Below are 18,615 nucleotides of genomic sequence, written 5' to 3' on the forward strand. Positions count from 1 at the left end.
TAGTGGAGCAGAAAGGACATTTATCAAAGAATTGCACACATGTGTAATTTCCATCTGAGATCATTGTTTTCAGGGGAAGGACAACAGTTCAGGGAAGGCTTCCTGAGGAAGTGACATTTGACTTGAGTGTCTAAGTGGGAAATGAACTCCTGGGAAAATGGCCAGGGCATAGAGAGACTCTGAGGCAGAAGGGATGCATCAGGTGAATGACCTGAAAATATGGCTTCCGATTTACATATTAGTAAATTCAAAGTGACATATTAAAAAACATGCAGAGGGAGGGAAGAAATAATGTGAGGTTCTAAACACGGGAGAAATTGACTCCAACTAATTCATACTCCATTCCTTATATCCCATTTTTAAAAAAAGCCTGACTTTTTAATGATCACCATTCTAACTGGCAACAGATGGTATCTCATTGTGGTATTGAATGGCATTTCTCTAACGATCTGTGATGATGAGCTTTTTTTCATACGTTTGTTGGCTGCATAAATGTCTTCTTTTGAGAAGTGTCTGTTCATATCCTTCATGCACTTTTTGATGGGGTTGTTTGTTTTTTCCTTGTAAATTTATCTAAGTTCCTTATAGATTCTGGATATTATGCTGGAGAGGATGTGGAGAAATAGGAATGCTTTTACTCTGTTGGTGGGAGTGTAAATTAGTTCAACCATTGTGGAAGACAGTGTGGCGATTCCTCAAGGATCTAGAACCAGAAATACCATTTGACTCAGCAATCCCTTTACTGGGTACATACCCAAAGGATTATAAATCATTCTACTATAAAGACACATGCACACGTATGTTTATTGCAGCACTATTCACAATGGCAAAGACTTGGAATCAACCCAAAAGCCTATCAATGATAGACTGGATAAAGAAAATGTGACACATATACACCATGGAATACTATGCAGCCATAAAAAAGGATGAGTTCATGTCCTTTGCAGGGACATGGATGAAGCTGGAAGTCATCATTCCTAGCAAACTAACACAGGAACAGAAAACCAAACACCACATGTTCTCACTCAAAAGTGGGAGTTGAACAATGAGAACACATGACACAGAGACGGGAACATCACATACCGGGTCCTGTTGGGGGGTGGGAGGCTAGGGAAGGGATAGCATTAGGAGAAATACTTAATGTAGATGACGGGTTGATGGGTGCAGCAAACCACCATGGCACGGGCATACCTATGTAATAAACCTGCATGTTCTGCACATGTATCCCAGGACTTAAAGTATATTCAAAAAAAAAAAAAAAAAAAAAGCCATGGCCAAGAGGACTCTATGGCACAGTTGATAGCGCATTGGACTTCTAGCCCCGCCCCCCCCAAAAAAAGCCATGGCTAAGCAGCAAATTTCTATTAACTGTATCTTTATAAGCAAGATCAAGTATAAATAATATCCTATCATATACACTGGGTTTCAGAAAGAACCCAGTCTCTGATTATTTGGAAGGAAGTTAGTTCAAACTTAAACTCACAAATGATTTGTGGCATAGAAAATCTAATAGCCATATAGTTAGATCTCTTGTATCTGGCGAGGGAAATTTGCTGTATTTACTACCTATGAGTGGGATATGATTTAAACCTGCTTTGGGACAGAATCTGGATTCTGAAGGATATATTATTTGTGAAATAATAAGGATTTATTACTTGTGAAAGGCTTTATCTGAGAACCTGATTCAAGCATGGGGAGGGATGGAGTTCAGGTGTGTGAGGGAGTCCTGGCTTCACATTTAAGGTCATTGACATAGCTGTGTCGATAAGGTCCACTTTTTCAATAGGGTTGCCTCTTCAAAGGGGAGTCAGAAATAAAGCAGATGGAGGTACTCAGAGGTTTTCACAACACACTAAGCAAAATAGAAATATTTGTTTGAGAGAGATGACAGTTCCTACATTTTCATATCTTAATCTAAAGCTGGAAAAAAGTCAGATATTATGTTATCGGACTTGAAAGTGACTATAGCTAATCTTTGTTTTGATCTTTTCATAAATGCAGCTGTGAGTGTAGACAACAGTCATTCTCAACCTGGATCTGTGAATTTCTGAAAATAGTAATTCCCTCTTGGAAAAACATCCCACAAACAGGAGATTAGTGTATTTGTAAGTGACTGGGCAGAAGCAGGTCGGTATTTCAGGTTCATTCAGTGATACAGATAGCAATTGTAGCACTCTTATCACACCAAGGTCACTACAGCTTGAAATCAATCATGGTGAGGATATTTATACAACGGAAATTGGTAACTGGTACAAATCTGGGCTTCTTTTTTTTTTTTTTCTCCCTGAGGAGGTGGTTGTTAACCATTTTTTAACACACCTCTGGATATAAAGGCATATTTCAAGGTTAACGATATATAGACAGTGGGATCTCTTGAGACGTGTGCACAGCAGCTCCCAGGCTGTCTTATGAAGGATGGGAGGCTGGACAGTCACTGCTGGTCCTCATTCTTTAGGCTTTTAATCTCCAGACACCTCCAGCTGCCCTGGCCTTGCTGCTACATCACGTGGTTCATCTTATTATCCTCCCCTGGGATACTTCAATGATTTTGATTTCATGTTTCTTTTTCGTTATTACTCATTCTGCTCATTGCTAAGGAATGAGGTCCTTAAAGCACCACTTTGGAATACAGAGCATATATCTTTTTCCATTACTTTCCTAATAACTAATTACTAAACATGCTATTCAAGGCTCTTTGTTACCTGTCCCCAGTCCATCTTTCATTTTTACCTCTCTCCATGTATGCTTCCATCATTTTGGACCAATTCACTTCCAAAATTGCCTTTTTGAAAAAACTAGGAAGCATTTCCTTTAACTTATATATAGAATTTCCTTTTTAGCATGATCAAAAAAAATAAAGAAGGTATGGTTAAAAAATTCTGCAGTACATACTAACAAAGACAAACTAGGCAACAGTTTCATTACATAAAACTGAAACAGTCAACATTAATTATTTTATGCCAAATTCCTTTTATTTTTATTTATTTTTTTGACACGAATTCTTGCTCTGTCACCCAGGCTGGAGCGCAGCAGCGCACAATCTCAGCTCACTGCAACCTCCGCCTCTCAGGTTCAAGCAATTTCCCAAGTAGCTGGGATGACAGGTGCACACCTCCACACCCGGCTAATTTTTGTATTTTTAGTAGAGACAGGGTTTTACCATGTTGGCCAGAGGGGTCTTGAGCTCCTGATCTCAGGTGATCTGCCCACCTCAGCCTTCCAAAGTGCTGAGATTACAGGCACGAGCCACCATGACCAGCCACCAAATTCCTTTTAAATTCTACCTATATTATATAGTCCTAGAAATCTGTGGATCCCTTTTTTCCCCCCTCACTCATATATCACTAAGTCAAATCATTAATTCACAATGTTGTATCCCTTGATAATACAAAGGCTTGTCAAAAGTAGGAAATTATCTGGGTCAGATGATGACCAAAAGACATTGAATACGTATGGCCTTCGGCAGTTTTCTCATCTAGTCCTTCTCTTCCCTGATTCAATGCTCCCTGTTCTGCGAAGTCTTGCTTTTTATGACTGTGGCAAGAACACACTTGACACATGTAATCTCAGGGTCTTTGCTCATGCTGTGTTCCCCTTCTGAGATGCTTTCTCCCTATAACCACTCACAGTCATACCTATCTCAGGATCCTACTTAGCTCCCTTAGGAAACTTTCTCTTATCACCTTAGCAAGAAACACTCTCTCTTTAACTGTTTCATTATTTTTTACCCTCTTAAAGCTCTTCTCATCTGCTGCTTACATTACAGTTCATTGTTGGATATTTTATCTCCACAATTACATTGTTCCTTAAAGGCATGCGTTATGCCCATATAGTAACAATATGTCATTTATAACTAATATTTAGTGGCTGCTACTAGATGCTATTCACACCATTAACTGCTTTACACATATTATCTAGCTGAACCTCCAAAACCCAACTTTAAAGGAAAAAGCTATTATTAGGTATTATTATACCTGTTTTATCACTGAGAAAACTGAGACTCCAGAAAGTTGATTAACTTGGTAAGGTTACACATCCAGCCAGTGTTAGAGCTAGAATTTGATTTAATTCGGGCCCGTGAGAGCAGGATCTTTGTTTAATTCAGTGCTGTATCCTCAACATCTAGCATAGTGCCAGGCACATGGAAGTCACTCAACACATACTTGCTGGGTATATGGATAACAATCTCTTGAATATCATATAATCAGCACATATTCTACCATCAGCATCATCAATCACAGATTGGAAGAGAGTAAGGAAATATAACTAAATGTAACGTGGGATCCCAGATTGAATCATGGGACTAGAAATAAGAACTGTAGAGGGACAAATGGTGAAATTCGATAGAATTTCGAATAGGTCCATTGATTCATTAATAGTTCATTGTACTATGTTTACATAAGATGTTTATCATGAGGGGGAGCTGGGGGAAAAATTTATAAGGGTCTACTATTTTTTTTTGCAACTTTTCTTTTAAATTTTTTCTTTCTTTCGTTCTTTCTTTCTTTTTTTTTTTTTTTTGGAGATGGAGTCTTGCTCTGTCACCAGGCTGGACTGCAGTGGTGCAATCTCGGTTCACTGTAACCTCCACTTCCCAGGTTCAAGAGATTCTCCTGCCTCAGTCTCCTGAGTAGCTGGGACTACAGGCACGCGCCACCACGCCCAGCTAATTTTTGTATTTTTAGTAGAGACAGGGTTTCACCATGTTGGCCAGGATGGTCTTGATCTCTTGACTTCATGATCTGCCTGCCTCAACCTCCAAAAGTGCTGGGATTACAGGCATAAGCCACTGCGCCTGGCCTTCACTAAATCTTGTTAAAGATAGATCCTTAATAATCTACCCAATATTACAGAGCACTGTGTAAAGGTAGGAAATCTAGATCTGGGATGATAGTATCAGAGAAGTGTAGAATTAAAAAGACCCTGGGAGGAGTAATCCATGCACCTTTGTCACTTCTTGATGAGGAAGGCAAGACCCAGAGAGGTGGAATTACTAAAATCACACGTGGGAGAACTGGTTCTAGAACTCAGGCCTTTTCACTTTCCACTCATTGTCGTTTCTACTTGACAGCACTCCTCAATTCAAGTCCAAGAGCTCTCCCAGTTGAATTACTTCAATTTGATCTACATGCATGAGATATTTTTACCCCAAAATTTAATATTCTAATTTCTAATGTGTTTCTCATGAAACTATGAATATCTTAGTCAATAAGAACATAATGTTTTGCTTTTCACACAAAACTTGAGTAGCAGTTTGAGAAGTAAAAATAAACTTTGACTATAATGTTTGAACCTAGTTCAACTGAACTTCAAATTAACAATTCCGAGGAGCTTAAAGTTTAATTGAAATGCATTATTCCCTTTGGATAAAGCCTCCTTCCATGCGCAGGTTCTGTGTTACTTGTTTGCTTATACTACACACACACGCACACACACACACACACACAGAGCACTCATTGAAAAGATAATGGGTTATTTTATTTCATTGAGTGTAATTATCTGAAATGGCTTCATGATATAATTATATAGTAGGGGACTGGATGAGACAATGATAGTCTTGGCCTTCTGCCCATGTTTTCCTCCAGTTTTTCTTGCCTGTAGGATTTCTGCCCCTCAACAAAATCTGTACCACCCCTCCTCCACCTTCCAATGCCTGAGCTATGCGTTTAACAGATGGTGTTGTTATACAATCACGTTTAATGGGATTAGAGGAGATCACTGGATTTCAGGATTCCTGACTATCACAGCTGTTTCTCCTCTAAAATGCTTTCACTCAATTAATGTATGCAAGACACTCCTCTGGTCAATCCTACTTTCCCAATGAACCCCAACATACAGACCTGAACACATCTACGTTTTGAATCAGAAAATGAATTTTGATGCTAGAAATGAAAATACTTACGACTCTATGTAGTGTGTGTGCCAGTGACAATATTTGTTGTAAAATGCCTAAAAATGTATTGGGTGGTTGAGGTGGATGTTAGGAAAATTATTCCACACATTATTTCTGCAATCAAATCTGTATATTATATAACAAAATCCCCCAATCTGTCCATGAGACTATCCTTTTCTTGGGTACACTGCATTCAAATCTGAGTCATCTTTTACACCCAGCTCTTCCTTACCTCCTGCCACCTCCTCTCCCTTCCATCACTGCTAGTTGTTACCAAGCCTTGTCTATTTTTCATTTACACTGTTGTGTTAATTCCTTCCTTTCAATTTCCACTGTCATCACCATACTTCAGGCCAAATTTAGATGAATTTAAATATTTTTAAATGGCTAAGGGGCAGCGAGGGAGCAGCGTGTTCCTTTTCTGGTAGCCAGTAAGGCACAATAGTGAAAAATGAAAGAGGTCGGCCACGGTGGCTCACACCTGTAATCCCAGCACTTTGGAAGGTCAAGGCGGGTGGATCACTTGAGGTCAGCAGTTCGAGACCAGCCTGGCCAACATGGTGAAACCCCATCTCTATGAAAAATACAAAAATTAGCTGGGCGTGGTGCACACGCCCGTAATCCCAGCTACTTGGGAGTCTGAGGCAGGAGAATCCCTTGAACCTGGGAGGCGGAGTTTGCAGTGATCCGAGATTGTGACGCTGCACTCCAGCCTGGGCGATAGAGTGAGACTCTGTCTCTAAATCAGATTTTAAACAGAGGCTGTCCCTCTCCACCATCCTAGAATGCAGTTTTTCAAAATCTTATGTGGCTCCACATGACTGTCAGATGAAGTAGCTCATATTCTGTTCATGATCAGCAAATTGGTTTCCTTTTCTGTTCTGAGCCATTTGACAGCATTTTGTAAAAATCCTCTCCCACCCTACAAAGTGCAGGCACACACAACCCAGTGAAGTAGGTTTTATCAGCCCCATCATACCAGATAAAGAAATAAAAGCTGAAAGTAAATCACTGTTCAATTGTTACATTAATCAGTATTCAATGGGAATCTGAACTCAGGTAATCTGATTTTCCTTCCCCTGTTCTCACAGACTCTTTAACTTTTTTTTTTTTGAGACAGGGTCTCACTCCTGTTGCCCAGGCTGGAGTGCAGTGGTGAGATCTTAGCTCACTATAGCCTAGACTTCCCAGGCTCAGGTGATTCTCCCACCTCAGCCTCCCAAGTAGCTGGGACTGCAGGCATACTCCAGCATGCCTGGCCAATTTTTTGTATTTTTAGTAGAGAAAGAGTTTTGCCACATTTCCTAGGCTGGTTTCAAACTCCTGCCCTGGCCTGCCAAAGTATTGGGATTACAGGCATGAGCTACCGTGCCCACCGGCTAACTTTAAAATAGTTTTTTTTTTTAAATTTGTTTGATGTTTTCCAAAAAGAAGTGAGGTGTCATCCAATCCTACCCTATAAACTCTGTGTACATACATATATAGTACATATAAAAAATACGTACATAGATGTTTGAGTATATGTATCTGTGAATGAGGAGATTCCACAATAATATTTTACAATATGCACTGTATTTACCTTCTATGCAGTGGCTGGCATGCTTTGGGCTCTTAATTATTAGCACTAATAATTAGTATCATTGCAAAAACATTACCAACATAACAGACTCTATGCCTGCACTTTGCTAACATTCCTTCCTCCAAAGACAAGAAAACTAGTCCTGATTATATACAGAACATCTGTAGCATGCAGAACAGATCATTTGACAACGAGTAAATATAAACCAAATCACCTTTTATATGTCCGTGTTTTCGGTTATTTGAGGTGCCGTGTTAATTTATTTTGAGTCAGTTTGGAAGATGAAACAGCTATAATGCACAAAAAGTACACATAAAACATCACAATCAGCCCTCCTCTGTCTGTGAAAGGCAGCCAGGTTGTATTAAGAATACGTAAGAGTGTTTGCTACTATCTATGATTGGGGCAATGTGTATGCCCTGCCATTATTAAAGGTAGATTTCTTAATAGGCTGCACAGAAAAGGGTTTACATCAGACAGTGAAAACCAGGGGAAGCCAACACTGCCCACACTTTTAGACAGAGCTGCTAAGCATTTTGTCACCTGAAATGAGGAGAAAGTGTTTATTTCAAGAATGGGAAAACCAACTCCATCATAACCCCATCAGAAAGCATTGCTGTTGATAAGTGTGGCTTCTCAGGGGTGTTCCATTCCCTAATCATGCCAAGTAGTTTGACTTGTTTCCATTTAGCATTTTAAATGTTTGTTTTTGCATTTGTTTTCTCATAAATTCTGCAGGTAACCAGGTAAAGTGACAAATTTTGGAATTTTGTTTCTGATCTACTTAGAATGGAGAATTTGAAACAGGGCAGCTGAACGCTTGCATGTCTGTGAGTAAATTTTAAAAGGATCCTGGGCACAGTGGCTCATGTCTGTAATCCCAACTTCTTGGGAGCCTGAGGCGGGAGGATCGCTTGAGGCCAGGAGTTTGAAACCAGCCTGGGCAACATAGTGAGACCCTGTCTCTACAAAAAAAAAAAAAAAATCAAAAAATTAGCCAGGTATGGTGGCATGCTCCTGTGGTCCCAGCCACTTAGGAGGCTGAGGTAAGAGGATCACTAGAGCCCAGGAGTTTGAGGCTACAGTGAGCTATGATTCGTGCCACTGCACTCCAGCCTGGGTGACAGCACAAGTTCCTATCTCTTAAAAAAAAAAAAAAAGTTGCCCCTGCCCCTTCCTGAGTGGGGTGTGCCCAGGCATCATCACCATGGCAGGAACCACACAGAGGCAGTGTTGGAGAGGAGAGTGGCTGGTGGGTTTGACACCCTTGTAAAGAATAAATGAAATGCTAGGGCTTAGCAAACCGGTTCTTGGCGGAAGAGAAAAGGCGCATCTGACTCCTGTAGACCTGGAAGTGAGCCGCCAAGATTCTAGGGTGGTTTTGCTCAAAATGGGGTGCTGCGTAAAGGCACAGATCCCTCAGCCCCATCTCAGAGTCAGTCATCACAGTATCTGAAGGGGTGCTGTGCATTCAGCTTTATTAACAAGCCCTACAGATAACATGCATGCACACTGAGTCTCAGAGCCTCAGTGGAAAAGTTCAGCACTCTACAACTCATTGCATGGTGTGGTGTGAAGGCCAGCAGTAAGGGCCGCACCTTAAGTGAGGAATCTCGCCCCACCTGCTTGATCTCTGCATCAGGATCTGCAATTGATAAACACACCCAGGTGATCTGTTTGCACAGTCAGCAGGGAAACACTGCTCTAGAGGACTCATTCCCAAAGTACTGCACACCAGAATCACCAGGGTGACTTAAACATGTCACTATAGTCTGTGCTCCAGCCCGGAGTGGCTAATTTAATTGGTTTGGAGGGTGGCCTGAACATTCGGATTTTTTAAAGCTTTCCACGTGATTTTAATATGCAGCCAAGGTTGCGAACCCCTGTTTATAAAGGATGATGAGATAGATTTCAGATGGAGGAAGTCAATTTGTTGAATAGATTGTGAAGCTCAGAAGGCACAGTAATCTGTGTTGTAGCAAACCCTTATCAACTCCAGTGGGGATGGCAGCATGTTCAAGAGGCTGAAAAACAGCCAGCAAGTGAGACATGAGGTTTCATTGAGGACCTATGTACAGGGCAGAGAGTCCGGGGGTAGAGGGCTGGGCAAGAGAACTGCAACCGCTTGCAAAAGGCATGCAGTTTATAAAGCATCTTCACTTAGTACTCTCCCACTGACAACCTCTACCTGGCAATCTTCATTTAATCCAAAAACAAAGGGCCTCAATCCCCTCTACGGCCCGTGTTCCACGGGACCGACCTGGGTGTCAGGTCTTCCTCATAGACAAGGAATGGATCTCTGGGCTGGCCACTCCCACATTCCGTAGCTCAGATTTCCCAGCCACATTGGGGTGTGTGTGCCACCCAGGGTCATTTTGGGGTATGCTGACGTTATCGCTCTCAGGTGTATTTACTTCATAATTTGAAAGGCAAAGTGCTTTTGATTTGAAAAAGCAGGACCCCAGAGTGAAAGAAATTGTTTATCTTTTTAAGTTCCAAAAAGCACTAGTCTGGAAAAATCACAAAACAAGTCATGGAGGCCTAGAACATAGCATTTATTGACTGAACTATAGGGTTTAGAAAGCATGCCATCCAACTATCTTTAGGGGAAAGAGGGCTTTTGTTACTTCCCAGGCAAAACATCACAAGACTGCAGCTCAATCAGGGGCTGGAGCAATGAGATGCCTGGGTGGAAATTGGCAACAGCTAAGGAAAATCTAGGTAGATAAGCCTGAGGGCAATCACAGAAACCTGAATACCCAACCTGTGCGTGTCTGAGTCCTAACAGTGGCTCAGAAGCATTTGCTAAAAGGGGACTGAAAGAGGCTAACAGAGGACGAAGAGGGCCCAGGATACAGGGAAATTTTGAGCAGAGGTCACTACACAGACAATGGAATGAGCCACAGAAGCTTGAGCAATGCCTCAAAGACCACAAGGGACTGGGCTACCCTTTAGTCTGAAGCCAATAATAGCAGATGATGGGTGTGAGCCAGATATCTCTTCCCATCGCTGGACAACAGGTAAACCCCTTTCTATTTCATTCCTTGGGAGGGTAGCTACACAGGGTGGAGAAAAAGAGTCTTTTTTTTGAGATGGAGTCTCGCCCTGTTGCCCAGGCTGGAGTGCAGTGGCGCGATATCGGCTCACTGCAACCTCCGCCTCCTGGGTTCAAGCAGTTCTCCTGCCTCAGCTGCCTGCGTAGCTGGGACTACAGGTGCATGCCACCACGGCTGGCTAAGGGGTCTTGAATCTGAATAAATACTTACCTAAATAAGACTAAATCTAAACATAGAAGTGATTGCAAGATCATCATTTTCTACCATGGTGGAAATGGAGGCTTTGAAAGCTAAATGGAATTCATTTCTAGAAAAATGAAGAAAGTTACATGTCTGATTCCTGAATTTTGCCTGCAGCTTTCAATCAACTGTAATAAGAGAATCTAGTCGCCTGCCTCTAAGGCAGTTTCTTCTCTGTAGGTCCTGGGATCTTGCTATGAAGTTAAAAAGGCTTCTTTGAATGGCATTCTTTTTGCTAGAGGATGAGGATCAGGGAAAAATGTTATAGAATCATGAATCACAAGATATCCATATTCCTATTTGAGAGACAGAATTGGGGCCAGAACCCGGGTCTACTAAGATGCATGGATGAACTCTGAAAGCCTCAAGACTCTTGAGGGATAAATTCAACCAAGCAGCATTGACGGGCCTGCCTTAGTAAAGAACATTTACTTCAGAGACAAGACGCACAGTACTGACATGTCTGATTATTATAATTTGCATCAGACTCAGCAAAGTTGTTGACTAGCACATGGCCTCAGGTGAATATTTCTGATTAAGGGAAGAAAAAAACATAATTAAGAGGTAATCGGCTGGGTGCGGTGGCTCACACCTGTAATCCCAGCACTTTGGGAGGCTGAGGTGGGCAGATCACGAGGTCAAGAGATTGAGACCATCTTGGCCAACATGGTAAAACCCCATCTCTACTAAAACTACAAAAATGAGCTGAGTGTGGTGGCACACACCTGTAGTCCCAGCTACTTGGGAGGCTGAGGCAGGAGGACCGCTTGAACCCAGGAGGTGGAAGTTGCAGTGGGCCGAGATCGTGCCACTGCACTCCAGCCTGAGGGCAGAGTAAGACTCCGTCTCAAAAAAAAAAAAAGGAAAAGAGAAAAAGATGTAATCGATTACTAACATTGCACAGACTTCAGCTTCCTTTTCCCTTCCTGCTGCTTTTAAATTTTTTCTCCCTGAAGGGAGTATTCCTGGGGAGAAAAGTTGACTCATGCCTCTGTCCTTCCTGGCTCTCATTTGGGACGTGTTTAGCCTTGGAAGGAAGTCGAAGGACTGGCTATGTGATGGATACATCCTCTATTTCCTTTGCCTCATCAAAGGCACAGCCTTTCTGTCAATTTTCCTGGTACTAAGGGTGGGAAGGAGACCTATGACTACCTTAATAAATAGCAGTAACTTTCTAATTGTTTACCTAAAATGCAACCCAGGAGTTGAATTTCATTAATCACCCTGACATTTTTGGGGTAGGAATTACATAAGGGACCTAGATTTTTGAATTATTTTAAATTTGGATATATTATGTATACAAACCTCTCCCCAGTAATAACAACTAACCACCATTGATTAGCATAATGTAACCTAAGAAAATAAATTTAACTAGATGTTCTTGAAATTGCCACAGGTAGGAAGCATTAGTATACGATATAATACCAAATCCACTTTGAGCCCACTATGACGTCTCCATTAGTGTCATAAAAGGTTTATGGCAAATTTATAAGAATATGTTGCGGTATCCTTTTTGTCTAACCCCAGAGGAGAGAAGAAAGCCAAAGGCCTGAAATTAATGATGTATATTTAGGCAGTCAGGTTACTGGATGCTGCCCCAAACTAAAAAATAGCTCTACATATGGAAAATTCCCAATCAGGGGAGGGGCTAGTGGAAAGAGACAAGGTTTTTATAAGTAGTTGAAGCTGTCATTTAACTATTAATGACTTCTAAGTATTTATTGAAACCATCTTAAACATAAAAGTGAAAATCAAACCCTAAAACCAAGAAGTCTGATGTTCTCTGCTAAAAAACCTGGACAGTGAAATAATCTTTTAAGACAAATCAATGTCTTCATATAGCATGCACAAAACATAAATCACCTGTGCCTCATGGCTTTCCATGTGCCTTCAATGTGAATTAGGTAAATCAAGAATAGTTATGGTTCCTATCATGAACCAGTTCTTTTTTTTCTCCACTTTAAAATGTTCAGTCTATCTTTGGAAAACCACAAAATATGGCTGGAAGAGATACATATATTTTTTGAGACAGTCTCACTCTTGCCCAGGTTAGAGCTCAGTGGCTCGATCTTGGCTCAGTGCAGCCTCCGCCTCCTGGGTTCAAGTGATTCTTGTGCCTCAGCCTCTAGAGTAACTGGGACTACAGGCATGTATCACCATGCCCAGCTAATTTTTGTATTATTAGTAGAGACGGGGTTTTACCATGTTGGCCAGGCTGGTCTCGAACTCCTGACCTCAACTGATCCACCCACCTCGGCCTCCTAAATACTGATGAGATTACAGGCATGAGCCACCATGACGGGCCAAGCTGGAAAATATTTATGCTTTAAAAACATGAGCTTCATGACAGACACGTTGAGGTTCATGCTATAATAGGAGCTATGAGCTCAAAAGTGTTAAAATAATTTGCTCCAGAAAGGATGCAAGCTGTCTATGTCAGTGCAAGCCGCAGTATTGAGGAGTTTCAAACGAAAACTTGGGTTGTGAAGTTGACAAGTTTTATGTACAATGCAGATTGTTAAGCCATTTTGCCTTTCTATCATTGTCTCTTGACAGGAGAAGGAAGCGTGTGTTTGTCTTCCTTCAAGTTCTCATGAAAGTCGCTCTGGAATCGTACATTAAAAAAGGCTGTGGCATGCTTAAGCTTCAGCCTCGTCTGTAGAAGAAAACTGCCTTTGCATGATGCATTTTCCAGAAAATGGACTCTTTTCAGGACGTATACTCTCACGTGGGAAAAGAAAAGAAAACCTTACCTGGGTAATCATTCCTGTCTATGTCTGAATCTCCTCTTAAAGTAAAGCCAAATCCGGAAGGGATAGCGTGTGAGGCCCACACTCCTTGCAGAACTTGGGAAGGCTTGGTGTTTAAGCCATCTTTGTTCCCATTATAAATGAGCACTTTGCCTCTTTGATCCTTGCCTGCAAAAGGCACTCCGATGGCAACGTCTAAAAACGGACATAGAACATGTTTTATGTGTATATGTGTTTCATTCTTCATTTGTTCATTTTAGAGACAGGACCTTACTCTGTCACCCAAGCTGGAGTGCAGTGGTGGGATCATGGCTCACTGCAGCCCCACACTCCTGGACTCAAGTGATCCTCCTGCCTCAACTTCCCTAGGAGCTGGGACTACAGGTGCACACCACCATGTCAGGCTAATATATATATATATAATTTTTTTTTTTTTTTTTTTGAGCAATGGGTCCTTGCTTTGTTGCCCAGGATGGTCTGGAATTCCTGGCCTCGAGTGATCACCCCACCTCAGCCTCCCACAGTGTTGGGATTAAAGGCATGAGCCACTGTGCTTGGCCATAGAGACGTTTCTTTTCTAAGTACAGAAGAATGGTTCAGAAATAGTTTAGTATACTCAAAAAGCAGTATCAAAACTCTAAAGGGCTTATAATGTTTTCCATGAAAATTCTGTAGTACTGCTGCAATGACAAATTATTTGTTGCCTTTTATCCATCCAACAAATATTTATTAAGAGCCTCCAGGGCCTGGCGCGGTGGCTCACACCTGTAATCCCAGCACTCTGGGAGGCCGAGGCGGGCAGATCATGAGGTCAGGAGATCGAGACCATCCTGGCTAACACAGTAAAACCCTGTCTCTACTAAAAATACAAAAAATTAGCCTGGCGTAGTGGCGGGCGCCTGTAATCCCAGCTACTCGGGAGTCTGAGGCAGAGAATTGCTTGAACCTGGGAGGTGGAGGTTGCGGTGAGCAGTGAGTTGAGATCGCGCCACTGCACTCTAGCCTGGGTGACAGACTCTGTCTCAAAAAAAAAAAGATGATCTAAAAACTCAGATTTTTGTAGAAAATAAAGATATTGTCCTGTGTCAGGCGAAAAGGAACACTTTTGACGCTTTCTTAACTTTCTCTAAGTCAGTGCCTTGACTCCCATCCCCTTGTTTACTCTCAGTGAATTTCACATTATTTTACCTACTTTGTATACTCAAGGACACCAAAGCTCAGAGAAGCTAGGACCTCCCTTTATGTCATTTAGAATGCTTCTTTTATCTTTTAAAAATACTATTAAAGGTTTGAGAGAAAAGACAAATAGAAGAAAATATGATTTTAAAAGACAGCTCCATAGATAATTTAGCACTATTTATTTTACTTGAGTGATCAGGAATAGAGCAGCTTTACAGAGCAGCAAGTCACTTAAAGGTAAGCTTGTCTTTTAAAAAATTTCCCTGGAACCATAAGCTTTTTACATGTACTTTGCTTTATGATACTTTAAAATTTACTAACCATATGTTGCTGACAACTTTTTTCAAAGAATGTGTAAGAGAACAGTAACATTTGCCAAATATACTAATGAATACTAATCTGATGTGAATACTTCCAAGGCTACTTGTTAAAGCAAGTTCCTGTTACTTCCTTGAGTTCAATCAAGAAATTCACCATACTCGGTTCTTAACTAAAGAACCTGAAGTGCATTTAAGAAAATGCATACATTTTCAGGTCCTGAAAATGTATGCAAACTTTTGTGTGAAGGTGTGTGTTTTTCTGAGGAGAGGGTACTTGGAGGGGTTTCATAAATTCTAACCTAAAGAACTACAAGCCTAAGCTACGAGTTTAACACTACTTTGTTGCAAATATTGAAACTAAGGTGAAGCTTACGTGCCAATTAAAATTCAGCATAACCTATACATAACCCATGTAGGCTGATCAGAAGTCAGGATACTTGCTAATATATCAACATGTATTTATTTGTCTTGACATATAGAAGGTTTCCTAGTTATCTTTAAGTCACCAAATCCAAACATCAATTTTAAAAATAATTCCTGCCTCTACTGAGAGCTATTACAGGATAGCCAACGTCAAATGTGAGAAAATTGCTTGGACGTCAGAGCAATGACTATTTTTGTATTAACCTTGGCTTTAAAGTTTTAATTCTTAAAACTGAATAAGAAATATTTCTGCAAGTAAACAGCACTTATAAGTAGAGAAGTTTAAAGCTGAACATTTGAGATATTATTTTGAAGTTTGCAGAAACCTAAATGTACTTATTTTTATTGTAACCTGGAGTGCCTGTGGCCTTCCAATGTCTCTTAAAATTCAATTAGAGGTTTTCAAAATGTAGTAACACCCTCAAACCGTTATGTGGAGCTCTGAAGACTGAGCTCTGAGGTAGTATGGTTTTGACATTGCTTAACGAGGTTTTTCTGATGTTTCTGATAACCGAATGTGTCTTCTACAAGGAGATCAATTATACTAAATTTAGGATTGAAACAAATTATGTTACAGATTTTTCTCTGTGTTGCACTGTAATCTTGTGAGATTTGAAATAAAAATTTTCAGAAAGGTGAGAAGGGAAATTTCCATGTAATATTTATATTAGTCAAAATGTATAAACGTAAAGCTGCCTTGAGATTTGTGATAGTTTATTAAAAATCAGTAATAATAACTGCACTCACACACACCATACTGAATACTTTAAAACAGGCATGGTCTCCTTTATGCAGTGGTGACGACACATAAATGACTTCCACGCTTTGGTTTAAATTACCATTGTATCCATCTTGGTTCAGGTCTCCTAAGTGTGCCATAGCACTACCGAATCTCCCAAACGTCTCGGTGCCAGTGAGGATCTGGGGGTCTCTGAAGAGGAGAGAGCTCACTTGCAAATACAGGTAGATTTGCCCTACTTCTCTGGGGTTGCTCTCAAATTCACGTTCCATAAAGAGAGGTGCCCCAACCAGGACATCATCCAGTCTGTAAGGAACAAAGAAAGCAGCTCAGCATGCTAGCAGAGAGTAGAGTCACTTTGGGTTATTTGTAATCAACTAGACTAGTAAATTTCCGTTGGTATTTTTCCTTTTCTGAGGGTTATTTTACAATCATCAGATTGCTTTCGCTGCTTTGTTATGTCTATGGAATCGAATGCTGTAAGAAAATAAGAGTTGTTAAATTATCACACTGAACATTTTAGCTATGTTAAAAATGCTACTTTAAGGAAACCACAGATATTTCACCATTTTCAGCTTCTTAGTGCATTTCCAGAAACTGTACTTGCACAAAGCAAACATATCAAGAAAGAACAAAATAGCTTTTTGTAAAAATAGATTAGAGTTTGTCTGCAATTAATATGACTATACATTTAAATTATTCAGTTTTTAATGCAGTAATGTTTAAAATCAATTTTGTCCTTCCCTTTCCTTTTGTTAGCTCAATTTAAATAAAACAGAGATTAGAGAGGTATATCAAGCTGGCTAGAAAGGTAGGAAACAACTTTTCAGCCCAAATAAAAATTTGAATTCTTTGGATACATAGATTATAGCAAAAAACTAATAAGTAACTTTTAAGGTTAAAACATTTTCAAGAGATATTCAAGCAAATTATTTAGAGATAAAGATATAACCACCTGGAGAAAAAATAAAAAAGTGGTTACAGGTATTTCCTTCACAGAGCCAGCTGGGCAGGAAGAGGACTAGAACGGGAAACTTCACTATAAGCCTTCTAAGTGATTTGATTTTTTAAAAAGGTATAATGTATAATTTCTATTTTAAAATTTTACAAGTCACACCAACCAAAAATATATAATTAGATCTAAATTAATGGCCTCTACTAAAGTTTGTCTGCAGATACAGTGTCTTGGCAGATGCAATAATCTCAAGAGTGACCTGGGGCAGGAACATATATTTGCATTTGACTTTTATGCCTATGTAGATTAGGTAATATGCTGAAGTTTGCCAAGCAAACCGATTAAAATATTATTAATATAATTGAGTTATAATATTCATGTATATGAATGATATATAATGTATATTAATACATTAATGTATGAAATATATAAAATAAATTGAGTATATTATATAAATATAAAGGTCAAGAAACAATACCATATTAATATACAATATATTAATATACAAAAATTAAGATATATCAATAACATTAATAACATAAAATCAATAATATGTATAAAAATATATCTTACAGATTCCATATCAAGTGGCTCATACACATCTTTGATATAGTTTATATCAAAAGTCAGGGATGAGGTGGGAACAGTTACTGAGAACAAGAAACTTTCTTCAAGATCTGAGCAGTCTACAAGACACTCCAACATCACTCTAACCTACCCTCTCTCCAATTTCTGGCCTGCCTTGTGGTGTTTATCTATTGTCTTCAGTCTGAATCAAAAGACATCCTGTGTACTTCCTATGTTTAAGGTACTTTGATAAGTGGCTTTAATGCAATGATGACTATTAGGTCAACCAATTCATTCCCTAATAACTTACAGATGAGGTTAAATGACTACTCATATTACTATAAACATGGCAGATTGGGAAAAATAATATGAGACAATGAAATTAACGCTGGGTATGCTGGACCAGGGAGAGGCTGGGTGCTTGGAGGGAACTAAGGAAGGTTCCATGGAGGAGATGGCATTAGACCTGGGTGGGATCCTTAGGTGGGCTCTCCAGGTGTAGGTGTTGTGAGCCAAACCAAGTGTCCCTGAGTAGAGTGAGGGTAGAGTGAGTATCTAGACATGCTTGGTGCTAGGGGCATTCCAACTAATTTATTGTAAAAGTAAAATGTACAAAGAATTCTTAAAAATTAACCCCATGAGGAAAAAATATGTAACAATAACATATATCATTATTATATATTATATACTGTATATTGTTACAATCAATATTACATGTACATGATATACAATAAGAAAATAAGCCAATTAAAAATTGGGCAAGGCCAGGCACAGTGGCTCATGCCTGTGATCCCAGCACTTTGGGTGGCCGAAGTGGTCAGATCATGAGGTCAGGAGTTCGAGACCAGCCTGGCCAATATGGTGAAACTCCTGTCTCTACTAAAAATACAAAAATTAGCTGGGCATGGTGGTGG

The 18,615-nt window shown here is 40.0% G+C and overlaps 1 protein-coding gene across 2 annotated transcripts in view; it reads right to left on the reverse strand.

Moving 5' to 3' along the window:
- The window catches only part of ITGA8 (integrin subunit alpha 8), a 212,046-nt gene that overhangs the window by 123,117 nt on the left and 70,314 nt on the right, over positions 1–18,615 (reverse strand). For both annotated transcript variants that reach the window (XM_004049094.5, XM_063709912.1), the window contains exons 12-13: positions 16,280–16,485; positions 13,522–13,713 (exon numbers count right to left, since the gene is read on the reverse strand). In XM_004049094.5, coding sequence (XP_004049142.4) covers positions 13,522–13,713; positions 16,280–16,485 — 398 coding nt within the window. The remainder of the gene's footprint in view (positions 1–13,521; positions 13,714–16,279; positions 16,486–18,615) is intronic.

This window comes from Gorilla gorilla, chromosome 8 (assembly GCF_029281585.2).
Source record: "Gorilla gorilla gorilla isolate KB3781 chromosome 8, NHGRI_mGorGor1-v2.1_pri, whole genome shotgun sequence".
Taxonomy (NCBI): domain Eukaryota; kingdom Metazoa; phylum Chordata; class Mammalia; order Primates; family Hominidae; genus Gorilla; species Gorilla gorilla.